The 19740-nt window shown below is 45.7% G+C and overlaps 1 protein-coding gene across 3 annotated transcripts in view; it reads left to right on the forward strand.

The window, feature by feature from the left end:
- Window positions 1-375: 375 nt before the first annotated feature.
- Window positions 376-19740, forward strand: part of SOS1 (SOS Ras/Rac guanine nucleotide exchange factor 1) — a 152069-nt gene continuing 132704 nt past the window's right edge. For 2 of the 3 annotated variants that reach the window (XM_055243697.2, XM_055243699.2), the window contains exon 1: window positions 5043-5744. In XM_055243697.2, coding sequence (XP_055099672.1) covers window positions 5658-5744 — 87 coding nt within the window. In that variant the 5' untranslated portion in view covers window positions 5043-5657. Of the gene's footprint in view, window positions 587-5042; window positions 5745-19740 lie in introns of those variants that run through there. The other variant, XM_055243698.2, reaches the window with a different exon arrangement.

Genomic DNA, 19740 nt, shown 5'->3' on the forward strand with positions numbered 1-19740 from the left:
AGCTAAAGGTGAGTAAAGGGTGGGCATCCAGTGTTCTTCTCAGTCACTATTTTCTCTGGTGTATCTCCTGGAGATACATTTTTTGGAGGAGTGGAATTGAAAGGAGGCATTGGAAAGACAGAGGGTGAGGAAAAGACAGAGGGTGAATATGTTCTGGAGGAGAGAGTACCTTAACTGCTGATGGCTGAAACTGCTGTTCCTTCTACCTGTTCGGCTCTGAAGTTCGAGGGAAGGAATCCTGAATGGAGACTGAAAAAAAAAAAAAAAAAAAACCTTTACAGAGAAGGTAGCATTTGAGCTGAGGGCGCGCACGGTGGATAAGAGTTCCAGCGCGAGCGTATATCTGGGAGCTGGGGTGGGGCTGTGGCGGGCGGCATTAGAGAAAAAAGGCGACAGGCATTCTGAATAGCATATGCAGGAGACAGAGACAGAAGTGATGTGTTTGTAGGAGGCAAGAGCAGTTCATTTCGAGTGAGAGATACAGCTGGAAAGATAAGTAGCGGCCCGATTGTGCAAGGCCATGAATACCAGGTTAAGGACTTTGGACTTTATCCTGGCACGCCAGTGTGAGTTCTTGAACAGAAAAGTAAGTAGCTGGGTCCGAAGTTCGCGTCAGGAGGATCACTGTGGCTGCAGCAAGGCAGAGAACCAGATGGCCGCGTCCTGGCCAGCGGGGCAGGCAAAGGCGCGGAGTGTTGCACTTCCACCTGCAGAGGGCACACTGAAGGGCCGAACGCCCACGCCGCCTCCGTCCTCGCCTCCCTACTCCGATGCGCCGCGCTCGGAACTCGGCTAGCCCGCCTGGACGCGCCCCTCTCGGGCTTCGGCTCTTCCGCCTGGACGCGCCTCCGTGCGTCACGTCCGCTGTGGCGTGAGGCTCCGTAGAGCTGAGGAGGGAAGCTAAAAGAAGCCTCTGCGCCTGCGCCAGGGCGCACCCGGCGGTAAAAGCTGAGGGGCTGGGGCGGGGGATTGGTGGGGGACATTTTACGTCTACACGCTCCTACACGTCTGCACGTTTCTGAGTCCGTACGGTTGTCTTTTGTTGCTGAATGGCCATAGGTATTTTGTTTTGTCCCAAGAGATACAGGCAAGCAGTACAGGGGTGATGGAGTGCTCCTTGACCTTAGCGAGGCTGACCCTGGCACTCCCTGTAGGTCTCCCCGCTGCGACGCACTGAGTCTCCACTGCAATTTCTCTCCAGTTACCTGCCCTGTCTACGGCCCAAGCGGCCATGCTACTGAAAACCTGTCCTGGCCGCTAAGCAAGCCCAGCCCAGGCTGTAACCCATGTTTCTAGGGCTTGTTTTCCTCCGCATTCAAATCAAAGATTCGGAGTTGAAGGGGACCTTAGAGGTCAACATGCCCAACCTCTTAGCCCGAGTGAGTGAATGTACGGTTTTTACCTGCACACCCCGAAAATCGCCCGTTTCCTGGAAACAACGTTGATTATGTAGTCCTGGAAGTTTCCTGCATGCAAATTTTATTCCTTCGACAATATTTATTGCTACCTGCTGTGTGCAGGCATTGTAGGTATTGGGGATGCGATTAAAACCGATGGAGAACGAAACGCACAAGATTGTTGATCTCGGCCGGGCGCGGTGGCTCACGCCTGTAGTCCCAGCACTTTGGGAGGCGGAGGTGGGTGGATTGCTTGAGGTCAGGAGTTCGAGACCAGCCTGGCCAACATAGCGAAAACCCATCTCTATTAAAACTACAAAAATTAGCCGGGCTTGGTGGCGTGCGCGTGTAGTCCCAGCTACTGGGGAAGCTGAGGCAGGAAAATCACTTGAACCTGGGAAGTGGAGGTTGTAGTGAGCCAAGATTCTGCCTGCATTTCAGCCTGGGCGACAAAATGAGACTCTGTCTCAGAAAAAAAAAAAAAGATTGTCTCTCTCTAGGAGTTTACATTTTATTTGGGGGCAGGAGGGAAACCAACAACCAAAAATAGAAGACTGATTTGATTTAGTGCTAGCAGGAAATAAAAAGAACATATCGTAGAAATACACCGGTGGGAATTACTTGGAGTGATCGGAGAAGGCCTCTTGGAGGTGGTGATGTTTATAACCAGCCAAGTGAACAGTTAGGGGTTCTAGGCTGAGAGAAGAACAATGTTCTTTTTTTTTTTTTTTTTTTTTTTTTTTTTTGAGATGGAGTCTCGCTCTGCCGCCCAGGCTGGAGTGCAGTGGCGCGATCTCGGATCACTGTAAGCTCCGCCTCCCGGGTTCACGCCATTCTCCTGCCTCAGCCTCTCCGAGTAGCTGGGACTACAGGCGCCCGCCACCACGCCCGGCTAATTTTTTGTATTTTTTTAGTAGAGACGGAGTTTCACCGTGGTCTCGATCTCCTGACCTCGTGATTCACCCGCCTCGGCCTCCCAAAGTGCTGGGATTACAAGCGTGAGCCACCGCGCCCGGCCAGAACAATGTTCTTTAGGCAGGTTGTTGTTTTCTAGGAATAGACGGAAGGCTACTGTGACTGGAGTGTGGTGAGGCGAGGTTGTGAATGGTGAGAAAACATTGAGAATGTGAGCAGGAGCCAGATGCATGCCTTTGTGTGGTACGGTAGGAAGTTTGAAATGTATTCTAAGAGCAATGAATGGGAAGCCAAGCAATAGTTTGGGGTACAGGCTTGATCTTGGTTCATTTGGGACCATACAATCCAGTCTCTTCCCCCATATCACAACTCTTTAAATATTTGAAGAGGGCTGGCTGGGCGCGGTGGCTCACGCTTGTAATCACAGCATTTTGGGAGGCCAAGGCGGGTGGATCACGAGGTCAGGAGTTCGAGACCAGCCTGGCCTACACAGTGAAACCCCATCTCTAATAAAAGTACAAAAATTACCTGGGTGCGGTGGTAGGCGCCTATAATCCCAGCTACTCGGGAGGTTGAGGCAGGAGAATCACCTGAACCCGCGAGGTGAAGGTTGCAGTGAGCCGAGATGGTGCCACTGAACTCCAGCCTGGGCGACAGAGCTAGACTCCATCTATGTCTTCTTATCCGGAGGATTTGTGGATGGATTTCAAAACATCATTCCACACACTTTGGAGGTGGGGAGTTTTTCAAATGTAAACCAAGTATGTATATTTTTATTTTTTCAATAAAACAATAAAGATGGGTCTCACCAGCCTGGTCTCAAAACTCCTAAGCTCAAATGCTCCGCCCACCTCGGCCTCCCAAAGTGCTGGGATTACAGGCGCGAGCCACTGCGCCTGGCCGGTCTGTGTGTATGTGTGTGTCTCTGTGTGTGTATACATATATATATATATATATATATATATATATATATATATATATTTTTTTTTTTTTTTTTTTAGTTGAAATGGAGTTTTGCTCTTATTGCCCAGGCTGGAGTGCAGTGGCATGATCTCGGCTCACTGCAACCTCTGCCTCCCGGGTTCAAGCGATTCTCCTGCCTCAGCCTCCCGAGTAGCTGGGATTACAGGCGCCCACCACCATGCCCGGCTAATTTTTGTATTTTTAGTGGAGACAGGTTTTCACAATGTTGGCCGGGCTGGTCTGGAACTCCTGACCTCAGATGATCCACCTGCCTCGGCCTCCTGAAGTGCTGGGATTATTGGTATGAGCCACCTCGCCTGGCCGGCCTGTGTATATATATATATGTATATATATATATGTATTTTTTTTTTTTTTTTGAGACGGAGTCTCGCTCTTTCACCCAGGCTGGAGTGCAGTGGCGCGATCTCGGCTCACTGCAAGCTCCGCCTCCCGGGTTCACGCCATTCTCCTGCCTCAGCCTCTCCGAGTAGCTGGGACTACAGGCGCCCGCCACCACGCCCGGCTAATTTTTTTTTTTTTTTTTTTTTTTTTGTATTTTTAGTAGAGACGGGGTTTCACCGTGGTCTCGATCTCCTGACCTCGTGATCCGCCCGCCTCGGCCTCCCAAAGTGCTGGGATTACAAGCGTGAGCCACCGCGCCCAGCCCGGCCTGTATATTTTTAAAGGAAATAACCTAAGAGTTGTTTTTCCAGATTTTCAAAGAGGTCCTGTAAAGATTAAGAACCACTGAACCTTTCTCGTTTACGTGATCCTGGTTACTGTTCGCAGGAATAGCAGGACACAATGTCAGCTTTAACCCAGGCTAGTTCCTCTGCCTTCTTATCAGTGAAATGAAAATAATAGGGTTGCTATGGGGATTAAATGAGATGATACTCAAAAAGTGGTAATTAATGATAAATCATAAGGTGTCTGCCACAAAGTGCCCCTATTATAAACAAACTGGCCTGGAGGGGCAGTTTATAAATACTGCTCCTTTAGCATTCCACTAACATTGACTGAGTGCCTGTTCTGTGTAGAGGCCCTGGTGAAAAAGATCTGCCTTCCAGTGTATTATCTAGTCGAAAGAACCACAAAAGATACAAAACACGATAGACTGAACGCCCTGAGAGGGGCATAAGTTCAGTGCTCTAGGAGCTGTAAAAGAGGTCTCGATATCCACTGGAGGAAAGTGCTTATTGGAGTTCATACCTGGAGTGGGTTTAAAAGATGAACAGAGGGAATCTAAAACATACACACAAAATCAATACTATACGTAAACATTTTATTCTTGATTTTGTGGAAAGACCAGTTAGAAACACTGCAATCATTTCTACTACTCAGCAGATACTGAGCAGTAGGTTTCGTGACAGAGCACCTGTATCTTTTGTCCAGTCTGTTTACTATACACTGCGTGCTCTGGGCAGTCCTTATCTTCGTGTTCAGGAACAAAGTACACACACCCCTTTCCGAAACGAAGGGCCCAGGGACTCCAAGAGAGGGGTGGGAGCCCTCACGGCCAGACCACACAATGGGGAGCCTCTTTACCCTAGTTATCACCCACCCCTACAGGCCCCACTTTGCCAGGGTTCGACTTCTCGGGCCCTTTCGCCCCTCCCCTGCAGCCCCCAGGAGCGCAGCCACAGCCCGGCCGGGCGCGTTCTCGCGCTCCCTCTCTCTCTCCCTCTCCTCTCTCTCTCGAGCTTTCCTCCTCCTTCACCGGGAGCCGGAAAACCCGGAGCGAACCAGCCCAGCCCGGCGGCGCATGCTCAGTAGCGAGCAGGTTCAGTTCGCTAGTAGGAAGCTACAGCGCTACACCGGCGGCGGCCGCGGCGGCACCTCAGGGCAGCCAGATTCCCCAACAACAACCTCGGGTCCTTCCCCTTCCCCGGGAGACCTCCGCCCCAGCTCCACCCCGCCCGGGGCTCTTGTGTTTCGGAGTCCCAACTGCGCGGAGCGGGCGCCGCGGCCGGAGCGTCCCTCCACACGTCCTCCCCCAGCCGCCAGCTCCGCCGCGGGGCCAGGCCGGGCCCGGGAGTGCAGCCCCGGCGGGCGGGCGGCGGCCGCGGCAGAGGGCAGCCCGGGGCGGCGCCGGCGGGCCGGGGAGGGGCGGGGGGCCTGGCCCCGGGGCGGTGGCGCGGGATGCCGCCGCCTCCGGGCCGCGTCCGTTCTCCACGGCTGGTACCTGTGTCGGGTGGGTGGCTAGGCGCGGGCCTCGCCCCCCAGCCCCCTCGCCAGGGCTAGCCCGGCTGCGCGGCGCCCGGAGGGGGCCGGGCCGTCCGGTGGGGCCGCGGCCCTGTTCCGCGCTGCGAGCTCGCCCTCTCGCGGCTCCCTGGCCCGGCCGCCGCCGCCCCTCTCCCCGCCCAGAGGCGCCCCGGGGGCACCATGCAGGCGCAGCAGCTGCCCTACGAGTTTTTCAGCGAAGAGAACGCGCCCAAGTGGCGGGGATTGCTGGTGCCTGCGCTGAAAAAGGTGAGGAGCACGCGGGACCCAGCTTCCCGGCCGCAGCCCCCCAGCGCGGGCGCCGGGCCGGCGCTGGGGAAGGGCTGGGGAGGCGGGGCGCGCGCAGGGCCGTCTTTCTTCCCGGTCTCGCCGCGTCTCCAAAAGGACGGCGCACACGGAGAGGCCCCCCTCATACGGCTGGCTCTTGGTGTTGACATCCACCGGGTGTGTGGGAAGGCCGCAGGGAGCCGGGGGGAGTTTATCCGGATAATCCAACCCCTGAGAGGTGAATGCTTTGCCCTTTGATTCCAAGACAACAACAGTTGGAGGAGCCTCAGTTTTCAGCGGAGGTCAAAGCAGGCCACTTTTCCGCCTTCTCGGTCTTAGCCCGGAGCTGCTGTCAGCCTACTGTTTTAGGTGTCCAGTACGCTCGTTTTAGTGGCTTGAGAATGCCCTGGCCGTAATGCTTGCTCAAAGGAATTGCGAGCTCGCCTGCCAGTAGGAACGTGGCCTGCTCAGTAATCACTCCTCATTCTCCTGGTTTCCCCCGCTCCTCCGATTATCAGGGGCTGGTGCACATGCTACCAATTTCAGGGGGGTTTTGTTTTGTTTTTGCAGCATTCGAGATTCTTGGTGCTGTCATTTGGCTTGTTAAGAATTTTTAGCCTTTGTATGTTTAAGTTTGCTACATTGTTACCTGAAGTTACATACCCCCAATCTGTGCTTTTAAATGTTTTAGTATAATTAGGAAGTGTTGTTACATTTTTAAAGCTTCTAAAGCAGCAGTGTGACTACCAGACTATTTTTGTTTCCTTTTCTTCATTTACCTTTTCTGTAAAGATTACTTTACTCTTCTAATAGTGTTTCTAAATCCCAGTGTCTTGCTGCTCAAAGAATGTTTCATGCTAACTGCTTCTACTAAGAATGGAGATTATGTTTTACCTTTTATGCTAAACATTAAAAGGTGTCTGATATTTGTCAAAGGCCAGTAACTTTTACTTTCCCTTTTGCCCTGTTCTCCTCTGGTCCCTCTTGCTGTCTTACAGTGGAAACTATTTGGTTTGTCAGGAGAATTTGCTCATATATTTCTGACTTAAATTACGGACATTTTCCCCTTCAAGTGTCTGACTAGTCACAAACATCTATGTAATTTTTTTTTTAAAAAAAGAAAAAAAGATGCCATATATCTTATATACTTTACTCCTTAGAAATCCCATCAGGCTCTCACTCCTTACTTTTGCTTTATTTGCAAGTTTGACTTCTTAGCTTGTAATGGAAGGGGTGTAGGAGGTCTCTGTGATGCCAGAAGCTGGTGTCCGGATAGGGTAAGGGGAGACACGGAAATTGTTTAAAAACGTGTAAAGGAACTCATAAAGCATTGCCAAATAGGGGCCATTTTGCTTAGAGGCAAAAGCAGCTCCTTTCCCAGGGGAATCACCAAGGTATCAGCTGAGGATCCTTTGAAGTAGTGGAAAGAATATTGTACGAGTTGACAGACCTTGTTTAATTCTGCCACACTGGTGGCCCTTGCTGAAATCTGTCCACAGAAGCATTTTGTTTGGCTGGCACAGTGTTGTTTTATTTTTAAATGTAATTAGTTGCTAATATTTGAAAATGGGAGATATACATAAAATCTGAATTTTCAGCTTTTCTTGAAGAATAGGAAGGTCTTGTCATTTAGGACTTGTATTCAAGCGAGGCACTAAACTGCTGGAGTTGAGTAAATGGCTGCCTTCTTTAGACAGGTCGTGTATCTCCACCTTACCACAGCCCCCACTTGTCCTTTTTGCATATTTACATAAACCAGCTTTTGACTTTAAGCTAGAGATACTTTTGCAGTAGAAGTGATAGGAGGAGGTGGAAGTGTACATAATCTAGCTGATATGTAAGGTTCTTCCAATTCTTATTTAAATAGCCACTAACAATGATTCTAAACAAGGTTGAAAATACAGTATATTTCATATCTGGATATGCTGTTGGTAGCTCAAAACCTACGTTTTTACTTGCCTGCTGGACATTTCATGTGGATATCTCCATATCTTGATTTCTTCCTTTGATTTATTATTGAATTATTTGTAGATGCATCCAACTTGTGTTCTCTTACTCTTACCTGAGGCTGTTTGGATATGCTAGTCCCTTCATCCTTCTTTGCCTGGTCCAACACTACTTATCCTTCTAGACTCACTCAAGCTGAACTCTCAAATCATCAGGGCTGAGTTGGATATTACTCCTTTGTTTTCTTTTTTCACCCTGTCCTAGTTCTGTGGATTTTAAGTTCCTGTTTACTTGCCTATAACTAGATTGGATGCTCCTTGAGAACAGGGATACCTTACCCTCATTTTATTCCCCGTACATACAGTGCTTGACATCTGGTAGGCACTCAATTTGAATAAATAGGTGAGGGGATACACAAACTAAAACTATCACTTCTCTCCTCCACCTGTCATTTCAGTTTTTCTTCTTGATTAATGGCTTTATTGTTACATTTGACTGGTTTAAAATGTTGGGGTCATCTCTGGCTTCTTTGTATTACTGCGCACACTCAGGTAGAGCCTGTATGTTCATTTCCCTTTGACATGTTCTTCTAGTCTATTCCTCCTCCAACTTTTCTAATTGAGTCTCCTTTTTCAGACTACTGTGATAACTTCTTAATGGAGTTCACTGCCCCCCTCACTTCACCTTGTGTTTTTCAAATCTCACCAGTTATAGGGCACTTCTGAACATGTCACACTCAGAACTGTTGATGTCTTTTGAGTTCAACCTACACTAAAGTGCACACTTTTTAGCATGGAATTAACAGCGATTGATATCTGGCTTCATCCTGCTTTTTTGACTGGATTGTCTACCATAATCTTTTATCTCCTTTTTGCTTTAGCCAGTCTGGACTGCTAGTTTTCCTGAATATGGCTGGAATGTCCCACTGTATGTGTTTCACCACATCAACGAGTCTAAGTCCTATCTTGTCTCTTGCACAAATATATCATGCCTACTATAGACTAGGTATTGCCCTTGACACTCAGGTTAAAAAGGTAAATGACAGGGCTGGGCGCGGTGGCTCACGCCTGTAATCCCAGCACTTTGGGAGAGCAAGGTGGGCGGATCACGAGGTCAGCAGTTCGAGACCAGCCTGGCCAACGTGGTGAAACCCTGTCTCTACTAAAAAATACAAAAATCAGCCGGGTGTGGTGGTGGGCGCCTGTAATCCCAGCCACTCGGGAGGCTGAGGCAGGAGAACTGCTTGAAACCGGAAGGTGGAGGTTGCAGTGAGCCGAGATTGCGCCACTGCACTCCAACTTGGGCAACAAGAACAAAACTCTGTCTCAAAAAAAAAAAAAGGTAAATGACATAATCAGAAAGAAAAGACTAAATTAGAACATGATGGGAAGTGGCAGGGCATGTCTGGAGAGACAACTGGTTTATGAACAGTTTTTATATATGTTAAGCTAAGGAATTTTAATTTTTTCTTGGGTAATTAGAAGCCATTGATAAAGTTTCTTTTGTTTGTTTGTTTTGTTTTATTTGTTTGTTTTGAGACAGAGTCTTACCAGGCTGGAGTGCAGTGGTGCGATCTTGGCTCACTGCAACCTCCACCTCCCGGGCTTAAGCGATCCTCCCACCTCAGCCTCCTGAGACTATAGGCACACTGCCACATCCAGCTAATTTTTGTATTTTTTATAGAGATGGGGTTTCACCAGGCTAGTCTTGAACTCCTGGGCTCAAGCCATCTGTCTGCCTCAGCTTCCCAAAGTGCTGGGATTACAGGGTGAGCCACTGTGCCCAGCCAATAGGTTTTAAGTAGGGGAGTAACAGCACATTTTAATTTTAGAAAATTCACTTTGGCCATAGAATGGAAAATGGTTTGGAGAAGAATGAGACGTGAAGTGAGGAGAAAAGTTAGAAGCCTAGTTTAATAGTCCAGTCAAGAAATAATACACATTTGAATTAAGGGTGCATTTGAACAAGGATGGAAATATGGATGTGGATTTTATTTGAAAGATGTTTACAAGGCAAAATTGACAGGATCTAGTAACTCACTGAGTGATTGGGGGAATGGTAATGGAACAGGAATAGTCTTGTTTCTGACTTGATTGTCTTTAGTCAGGATAGAGAATGTAGGAGAAGCTCTTAGGATGGAGAGAGGAGTGGCATAATAAGATGATTTTTGGAAATGTTGACTTAAAAGTCTTTTTGGGTTATTCAAGTGAACTTCTCCAACTGGCTGTTGGTTGTTGGTATCTGATGAAGCAGATTCGGAAGTTCTAGATGTGTAAGTAAAGCCATAAATATAGATGAAGCCTATACAAAGACTTATACATGAATGTTCATGGCAGCTCCTTTCAGCCAAAAACTAGAAACAATCCAATGTTCATCAACAGGTGAATGAATAAGCAAATTGTGATACAAACAGTGGAATACTACTCAGCAATAAAAAGGAACAAATTGGCCGGGTGTGGTGGCTCACACCTGTAATCCCAGCACTTTTTTTTTTTTTTTTTTTTTTTTTTTTTTGAGACGGAGTCTCGCTCTGCCGCCCAGGCTGGAGTGCAGTGGCGCAATCTCGGCTCACTGCAAGCTCCGCCTCCCGGGTTCACGCCATTCTCCTGCCTCAGCCTCTCCGAGTAGCTGGGACTACAGGCGCCCGCCACCACGCCCGGCTAATTTTTTTGTATTTTTAGTAGAGACGAGGTTTCACCGTGGTCTCGATCTCCTGACCTCATGATCCGCCCGCCTCGGCCTCCCAAAGTGCTGGGATTACAAGCGTGAGCCACCGCGCCCGGCCAATCCCAGCACTTTTGGAGGCCAAAGTGGGAGGATTACTTGAACCCAAGAGTTCCAGGCCAGCCTAGGCAACATAATGAGACCCTGTCTCTACAAAAAACTTAAAAAATTAGCCAAAACATTAAAAAAAATTAGCCAGGTGTGGTGGCATGAGCCTGTAGTCCCAGCTACTTGGGAGGCTGAGGTGGGAGCATTGCTTGAGTCTGAGAGGTCAAGGCTGCAGTGAGGTGTGATTGTGCTATTGCACTCTAGCCTGGGCAAAAAAATGAGACCCTGTCTCATAAAAAAAAAAAACAAACTTGATACAAATGACAACGTGGCTGAATCTCAAAATAATTATACTCAATGAAAGAAGGGAAACCAAAAAAGAGTATATACTGTATGAGTCTACTTATAGAACATTCTAGAAGGTGCAAACTAGTGCAGATCAGTGGTTGTTTAGGGAGAGGCTTTTTATGTTCACTTATCTTGATTGTGCTGATAGTTTCAGCGGTGTATATATATGCTGAAATTTTTCAGACTGTACATTTTAAATATGTGCAGTTTATTGTATGTCAGTTGTACCTCAATGAAGGTATTTTAAAAAGTAGATGAGACCACATGCTGAAAATGATTTGAGTAAGACTGAAAAAGGGCTGGCATAAGAAGTGGGGGAGGGGAGTGGAAAATAGTGTATAGGGAGATAGCAGAGGAAAAGGAATGACGTAAGGAGACGGAGAAGCAAGGAGTCAGGCAGAAGGAATGAAACCCTAGTGTCTGAGAAGTTGAGAGAGGAATGCCTCAAGAAAAGAGTTGTTAGCTGTGTGAGATGGCTCACACCTGTAATCTTGGCATGTTGGGAGGCCAAGGCAGGTGGATCACCTGTGGTCAGAAGTTTGAGACCAGCCTGGCCAACATAGTGAAACCCCTGTCTTTACTAAAAATACAAAAATTAGCCTGACGTGGTGGTGCACGCCTGTAATCCCCAGCTACTCGGGAGGCTGAGACAGAAGAATCCTGGGAGGTGGAGGCTGCAGTGAGCTGAGATCACACCACTGTACTCCAGCCTGGGTGACAGAGCTAGACTCTGTTTCAAAAAGAAACAAAAACAAATCAGCCGAGCGAGGTGGCTCACGCCTATAATCCCAGCACTTTGAGAGGCCGAGGCGGGGGATCACCTGAGGTCAGGAGTTCCACACCAGCCTAACCAACATGGAGAAACCCCATCTCTACTAAAAATACAAAATTAGCTAGGCGTGGTGGTGCATGCCTGTAATCCCAGCTACTCAGGAGGCTGAGGCAGGAGAATTGCTTGAACCCAGGAGGCAGAGGTTATGGTGAGCTGAGATTGTGCCACTGCACTTCAGCCTGGGCAACAAGAGTGAAACTCCATCTCAGAAAAAAAGAAAAAAGAAAAAAAAAGAGAAACAAAACCAAAAAACCAAAAAAATTAGCCAGGCTTGGTGGCACACACCTGTGGTCCTGGCTACTCAGGAGGCTGAGGTGGGAGGATTGCCTGAGCCTGGAATGTCGAGGCTGAGGTGAGCCATGATCGTGCCATTGCACTGCCGTCTGGGTGACAGGGGAAGACCCTGTCTCTAAAAAGAAAGAAACAAAGAGAAAGGAAAGAAAGAGTCATTGATCATACCAGGCTATAGAAAAGTCAAAGGGCCTGTTAAGTTTGGCAGCTAAGGGGTCATTGGTGACTATGTCAGAGCAGTTTTATTGTGACAGTAGAAGATGGAAGAACATGGGAAAAGTAAGAATAGCAAGGGCTGCTGACCTTTTTGTTCAGATTATTTTTTTCTAGAAGCTTGGAAAGGAAGGGAAAAGAGATAGTGCTGAGGCAAAAAAGAGATTCAAGATTGGGTAAGACATTTTTGCTTCTTATTTGGAGATGACAAAAACTTGTTAAGAGCCTTTGGGGAAAGAGTTAATAGAGAATGCTGGTGAAGATTCAGGAACACAAAGCAATGGGATTTGCCTTGAACTGTTTGGGAGATACTACTTTAAGCACTTCACCTGTGTTCTCATTTAATTCTCATAGGATACTATTACGGCTTTCTTTTTACAGGAGAGAAAATCAAGGTTTGGAAATTTAAATTTGCCCATGTAATTTAATTACAGAATCTTTATTTTTATTTTTAAAATTCTTTTATTTATTTATTTTTGCACCATGGCCCATCTCCCCCAACTCTAAAATCTGTATTTTTAAACACTATATTGACTGGGTATGGTGGCTCATGCTGTTAACGCCAACACTTTGGGAGGCCAAGGCAGGAGGAGTTTGAGAACAGCCTAGGCCACATAGTGAGACCCTGTCTCTACAAGGAAAAAAAAAAAAAAGCCAGGTATGGTGGTACATGCCTGTAGTCTCAGCTACTCAGGAGGCTGAAGTGGGAAGATTGCTTGAGCCCAGGTGTTTGAGAATGCAGTGAACTATGATTGGGCTACTGCACTCCAGCCTGGGTTACAGAGTGAGACTGTGTCTCTAAATACATTAATTAATAAAACACTAAGTGATGCTACCTCTGGCAGGGGTGATGACATCTTTTCTTACGAGATATAGGAGGGAAAGTGATAAAGGTGGGTTTGTAGGTTGGGGAGCAGGGAGTTCATGCTAAATAAGCACTTCTACCTTCTTTTCTTTTCTTTTCTTTTTTTTTGAGACACAGTCTTGCTCTTGTCGCCCAGGCTGGAGTGCAGTGGTGTGATCTCCACTCACTGTAGCCTCTGCCTCCCCAGTAGCTGGGATTACAGGCGCCCTCCATCACACGCAGCTAATCTTTTGTGTTTTAGTAGAGACAGGGTTTTACCATGTTGCCTAGGCTGGTCTTGAACTCCTGAGCTCAGGCAGTCTGCCCGCCTCGGCCTACCAAAGTGCTGGGATTACAGGCATGAGCCACCGCGCCTGGCCAAATCACCTCCATTTTCATGATGAAATGAAAGGCAAAAATTTTTTACAGAGTGAAGAAAGGGAAAGTAGTAAGGAATTTAGAAGGAATAATGAAGTTTGGGAATTGCCGCTGTGGAGTGTAGAGGAGCCAACCAGTGCCTTAAAAAGGAATTGCAAGCCAGGTGCAGTGGCTCATGCCTGCAATTCCAGCACTTGGGAGCCTGAGGTGAGAGGATCACTTGAAACCAGCAGTTCAAGACCAGCCTGGGCAACATGATGAAACACCATCTCTACCAAAAAACAAAAACAAAAAAGCCAGGCATGGTGGTACGCACCTGTAGTCCCAGCCACTTGGGAGACTGAGGTGGGAGGATCCCTTGAGCTCAGGAGGCTGATGCTGCAGTGAGCCATGGGAAAGAACGAGAGAGGGAGGGAGGGAGGGAGGGAGGGAGGAATTGCTCAGCAGCGCTGAATGTGGAGACCATAAACTCAAAGTAGGGTTGATCTGGTGGTTGTGAGATTTTCCTCCAACAGCACTTACCTGTTCAGGTAAGCAGGGAGAGAAGATAGTTGGTTGCAGGTAGCTGCAGTAGAGATTAAGAAGATAGGGATATTTCAAGTGATAGAGAGGAAGTAAGGGTATATAAGAGAAATAATGGACTGGAAGAAAAATTAGGGCTCCATGGATTCAAAATCTTGGTGAGTTAGAAGAGAAGGGTAGTGGGAGTAGGTAGGGGATTATGATTTGAGATGGTAACAATTGTTATATTTTGGAGTTTTAAGATTCCAGAGATAGAGGCTGAGGAGGGCAGATCACTTGAGCTCAGGAGTTCAAGACCAGCCTGGCCAATATGGCAAAACCTCGCTTCTACCAAAAATACAAAAATTGTCTGGATGTGGTGGTGCATGCCTGTAGTCCCAGCTACTCGGGAGGCTGAGGTAGGAGAATCGCTTGAAACCTGGAGGTGGAGGTTGCAGTGAGCTGAGGTTGTGCCACTGCACTCCAGCCTGGGCAACAAGAGCGAAACTCCGTCTCAAAAATAAAAAATAAAAAAAAAGGATTCCAGAGATGAAGCAGGTAAGACAATTAGGAGCTCTAAAGTTGATATATTGGGTTGCATATGGGAATGAAGATGAAGTCCACAGAGATTATGGAGTGTACTGTAGCAGAGAGGGAGACTGTATTCTAGGTCCAGAAGTAATAGCAGTAAGGATGTTTTAATCAAATAATAGTTAAAGTGGCAACTACTTCTCACCTCCTTTGATGTAGTATTTATTACAGCTATAGATAAAATAGGAAGAAACTTTGTATTTCATTTTAGAATTTTGTCTTGTGATAAAGTTTTTACCCTAACATTTTGTCATGAAGATTTTTCAATACACAGAAAAGTCTAAAGAATTGTACAGTAAATACCCGTATACCCATCACCCAGATTTTATAATTAACATTTTATTACAATTTTATTATGTTTGCTCTATGGCATGCCTATCCATCCCTTCATCCATGAATCCATCTTATTATTATTATTTTTTTTTGAGATGGAGTCTTGCTCTGTCACCCAGGCTGGAGTGCAGTGACACAATCTCGGCTCACTGCAACCTCCGCCTCCTGGGTTCAAGTGATTCTCCTGCCTCAGCCTCCCAATTAGCTGGGATTACAGGCATGTGCCACCACACCTGGATAATTTTTGTATTTTTATTAGAGATAGGGTTTCACCATGTTGGCCAGGCTGGTCTCAAACTCCTGACCTCAGGTGATCTACCTGCCTTGCCCTCCCAAAGTGGGATTACAGGCATGAGCCACCATGCCCGGCCCATTTTTGTATTTTTAATAGAGATGGGGTTTCTCCATGTTGGCCAGGCTGGTCTCGAATTCCTGACCTCAAGTGATCTACCCGCCTCAGCCTCCCAAAGTGCTGGGGTTACAGGTGTGAGCCACTGTGCCTAGCCAGGAGTTTTTAATACTGATGGAGTCAAATATATGTTTTTTTCTTTTAAGGTTATTGCTCTCTTATGTCTAAGAACCCTTTGCCGATATTTTCCTAATGTTGTCTTTTAAAAGCTTTATACTTTTAGCTTTCATAGACTCTGTGGTCCATTTCAAGTTAATTGTTGTGTTGTGATACAAGGTAGGAATTGAGATCCATTTATTTTTAATGCTGATATTTAGTTATTTCAGAACTATCTGTTGAAGAGACCCTCTTTTTTTTTTTTTTTTTTATTGCACCTTGCAGAGCAGGGCTATGCCATAGGCAGTATGCCTAGAGTAGTAGCCTGTTGAAGAGATTTTCTTTTCTCTGTTGGATTGTGTTGATATTTTTATGAAAATTACATGATTCATGTGTGTATGTGTATATGCAGTCAGTCCTCTGCATCTGTGCATTCGAACAACTGTGAATCAAAAGTATCTGGGGGAGGACGATGGGGGGAAATTGCATCTATACTAAATTTGTACAGTTTTTTTGGTCATTACTCCTTAAACAATACAGTACAACTATTTACATAGTATTAGTTATTATTAGTAATCTGGAGATGATTTAAGGTGTGCGGGAGGATGTGCACAGATTGTATGCAAATGCTACACCACTTCCTGTAGGATTACCATTTGAGCATCTGCAGATTTTGGTATCTGAGGGAGGTCCTGGAACCAATCCCCCACGGATACCAAGGGATAACTATATACATACATGCACACACACACACACACACACACACACACAGCTTGTGTACACACAACTGTATCTGTATCTCTGTCAGTTTATTTCTAGGCTCTCCATTCTCCATTTATCTAATTGTTGATTTCTCTATTTATAGTAAGTTTTGACGTTAGGTAGTGTAATACTCCAATTTTGTTCTTTTAAGAATTATGTTTTAGTGTTTCTAGATCTTTTTGAATGTTAATCTTTCATTCCTGTGATGATAAACCGTGGCAGATAGTATTTTATTGAGTTCCTGCTGTATGCCAGTATCCTAGGCAATATTGTTTACATGCTTATCTCTGTTCTACCCATTGATTTTGAAGGTGGTAATGTCCCAGTTGTACAGCTGAGGAAATGGATTTTATGAGGACAAACTACACAAGATCTTATGACTAGTAAGGAGTAGAATCAAGATTTGAACCTAAGTCAGAATAGCTTCAAAGACAACTCTTTATATTCCAATGTGTTGCCTTTTTTGAGTAGGAAGTATAATGCAGTATGATGGTGCTCTAATTGTCCTGAACCTGAGATTTTTAAGGAAGAAGTATCTCAGGAGAGAGGGAGGCTGAATGGACAGGGCTTTGAAATCCCCTACTTTAAGCTGAGGAGCTCAGCCCTTTTACATATTGGGGCTTTGCATAGGATTTCATTTGGAAAAAAAGGGTTCTGTTGCATTAAAAAAGGTAGAATTTTAAAAGACGCTGGTTAATGGAAAGATAGCACAGACCATAAAGGAACTGGCTGAGGATTAATGGTCTTTAGGTGGCAATGAGAAGCTGGGAGACTGTCCTTGTATGCTTATGTTTGGAAGTGATGGAAGTGACATATAATTTATTTTATTTCATTTTATTATTTTATTTTTTTGAGACAAGTTCTCGCTCTGTCACCCAGGCTGGAGTGCAGTAGTGCGATCATGGCTTACTGTAGTCCCAACTTCCTGGGGTCCAACAATCCTCCCACCTTAGCCTTCTGAGTAAGTAGGACAACAGACACGTGCCACCACACCCAGCTAATTTTTGTATTTTTGGTAGAGACGGGGTTTCACCATGTTGCCTAGGCTGGTATTGAACTCCTGAGCTCAAGCAGTTCACCTGCCTCAGCCTCCTAGTGTGCTGGGATTACATATGTGAGCCACTGCACCCGGCCCATATAATTTTTTTTTTTTTTTTTAAAGACACCAGGTCTTACTCTGTCACCGAGGCTGGGGTGCAGTGGCGTAATCATAGCTCACTGTAACCTTGAACTCCTAGGCTCAAGCGATTTTTGCACCTCAGCCTCCCAGGTAGCCAGGTCTCCAGTTGTGTACCACCACTCCTGGCTAATTTTTTAAAAAATTTTTTGTAGAGACAGGGTCTCTATGTTACTCAGGCTGGTTTCACACTCCTGGCCTCAAGTGATCCTCCTGCCTTGGCCTCCCAAAGCACTGGGATTACAGGAGTGAGCCATTGTGCCTGGCCAGAAGTGACTTTTTAAATGGAAGTGGGACCATAAATGAGTGAATGAATGAATGAATCAGTGATTGGAAGAGAGAGTTAGCCAGTTAAGGATTAGGAGGAAATAAATTCCAAGGATTTGTGGTAGCTTGGAGGCCAAGAGGAACTCAGCATTTTTGGAGATCTGAGTAGCTGAAGTCTGGAGTGGGGGCCAGATCTTGTGAATCAAATTATTGCATTTTATCTTGTCAGCAGTGGGGAGCAACTGCAGGGTTTTAAGCAGGGAGCTGACACACATGAATTTTGAAGCACTGCTGTAGATTGTATGGAGCATGGATTAAATGGGAACTGAACTGTAGGCAGGAAAGCCATTTGAGGAGATTTTGCAGTAGTTCATGGAAGGGATGATAGGTGGCTTTGATTAGAGCAATAGCTGTGGGGATAGAGAAAAGTGGACAAATTAATTAGAGAGATATAGAGGTAGATTGGCGATTGAATTGAGCAGGGCAGTGAGAGGATTCCCAGGTTTCTGACTGAGGTGTCTAAGTGGGGATGGTGATGAAAGGGGGGATATTGGGAGAGGATCACGTTTGGAGGAAAACTAAGGCACCATCAGTATTCTAGAGATTAGAGGGCTGTGAGAGAATTGTGATAGGAGGGATTTACTCTTTGGCGGATATCCAAGTGTGGAAGGCCTGTTTGATGGACTGTCCCTGATAATCACAGGCAGGTATAGCCTGAAGGCTTTGAGGATGGCTCTAAAGTACATTTCAAACACCACATCCTCCACAAAGCCTTTCTACTACAACTCCATCCCCTAAGTAGAGTGAATCTCTTCATATTCTTAGTACCTGCACCTTAATTTTGGAATAGTCATGTTTAGTATATTTTATTTTGTTTTAGCAAATAGGGAAGCAAATACTATATTTTAGAAATAGTTAATGTAAAATGGCTAGGTTTTTTTTTTTTTTTTTTTTTTTTTTTTTTAGTGTGATGCTTCAAGGGGAGCCTTTGTCATTGTATTAGTCTAGGACCTCTTAGAAGCAGATGCCAAGATGGGATTAAGCACATAAGAAATTTGTTAGGTGAAATGCTTGTGAGGGGGGAAAAGGAAGGAGACAGGGAGAGTTGTCAGACTGATGAAAGTCTGACTCCAAGTTAAAAGAGAGGTAAGGAAGGAATGAACTTTGGGTGAAAGTGTCTTAGACTGTAGTGTAATACTAAGGAAAGTTTGCAAGGCCTCAGGAAGTCTTTGAGTGAAAGGTGCCTATCGCAAGAATGATGTGTCTCCCAGGAATAGGCCTGCCATGCTCAGTCAGTAACTGGGAGGAGCTAGTGAGAAACTGGCCTGGACACAAACACAGTGATGGATTTGAGTGCAGCTGCTGCATTACTCAGTCTGTTATCCTTCCTGTAGTCAGAGATTATCTGAGAGGCTCATTCTCATGATCAATTAGGGTCATCTCTGGCTATGAATTGCCTAATTCGGGATAAATTATAGTTTTTCCCCATTTCAGGTGGGTAATTTGTTCCCAAAAAACCTCTGTACTTAAAAGAAAAAAAAGGATGCCTTAAGGTGAATTCTTAAAAGTCAGAAATTAATTTTCGTTGAAATTAATGGTACACAATTTACTTCAGTAGCTAATCATATAAACTTTGCATTCATATTCAATGTTTATGTAATTACTTAATATGCAAAACCACAAACAGAACAGTAAGACAAAAGAAAACAATTCAAGTAACACCCCAAATTATTACTCTATGAACTAGTGAACCAGGAGTACTTGAGGCAAACCAGTAGTAAGTTCCTGAATAGTCCAACCATGTGGCCACGAAGATGACTCCTTGTTGGTTTTCCTTGCTAGTCTGGGCTACCTCACAGGCAGACAGGCGCAAACCAGTGAATGAAATTCCTCAGAATGTCAAATTCAGGTAACTTCCTATTGGAGTTGGGAGTGGAGATATACATGGGAAAATAAGTAATTTAAAGATTTGGTTTTATGGACCCTGAATTACTCAGATGTTATTTAAGGAAGTTTTTTTTTTAAAACTGTAACAGAAAATTACTTGAGGAATCTTTAATGCTACTTTAATGCTTCATGCTGATTTGTGTGTGTGTGTGTGTGTGTGTGTGTGTATACAGTAGCACAATCTCAGCTCACTGCAGCCTCCACCTCCTAGGCTCAAGTGAACCTCCCATGTCAGCCTCCAAAGTAGCTGGGACCACAGGCACGTACCAC

Source organism: Symphalangus syndactylus, chromosome 14, assembly GCF_028878055.3.
Source record: "Symphalangus syndactylus isolate Jambi chromosome 14, NHGRI_mSymSyn1-v2.1_pri, whole genome shotgun sequence".
Taxonomy (NCBI): domain Eukaryota; kingdom Metazoa; phylum Chordata; class Mammalia; order Primates; family Hylobatidae; genus Symphalangus; species Symphalangus syndactylus.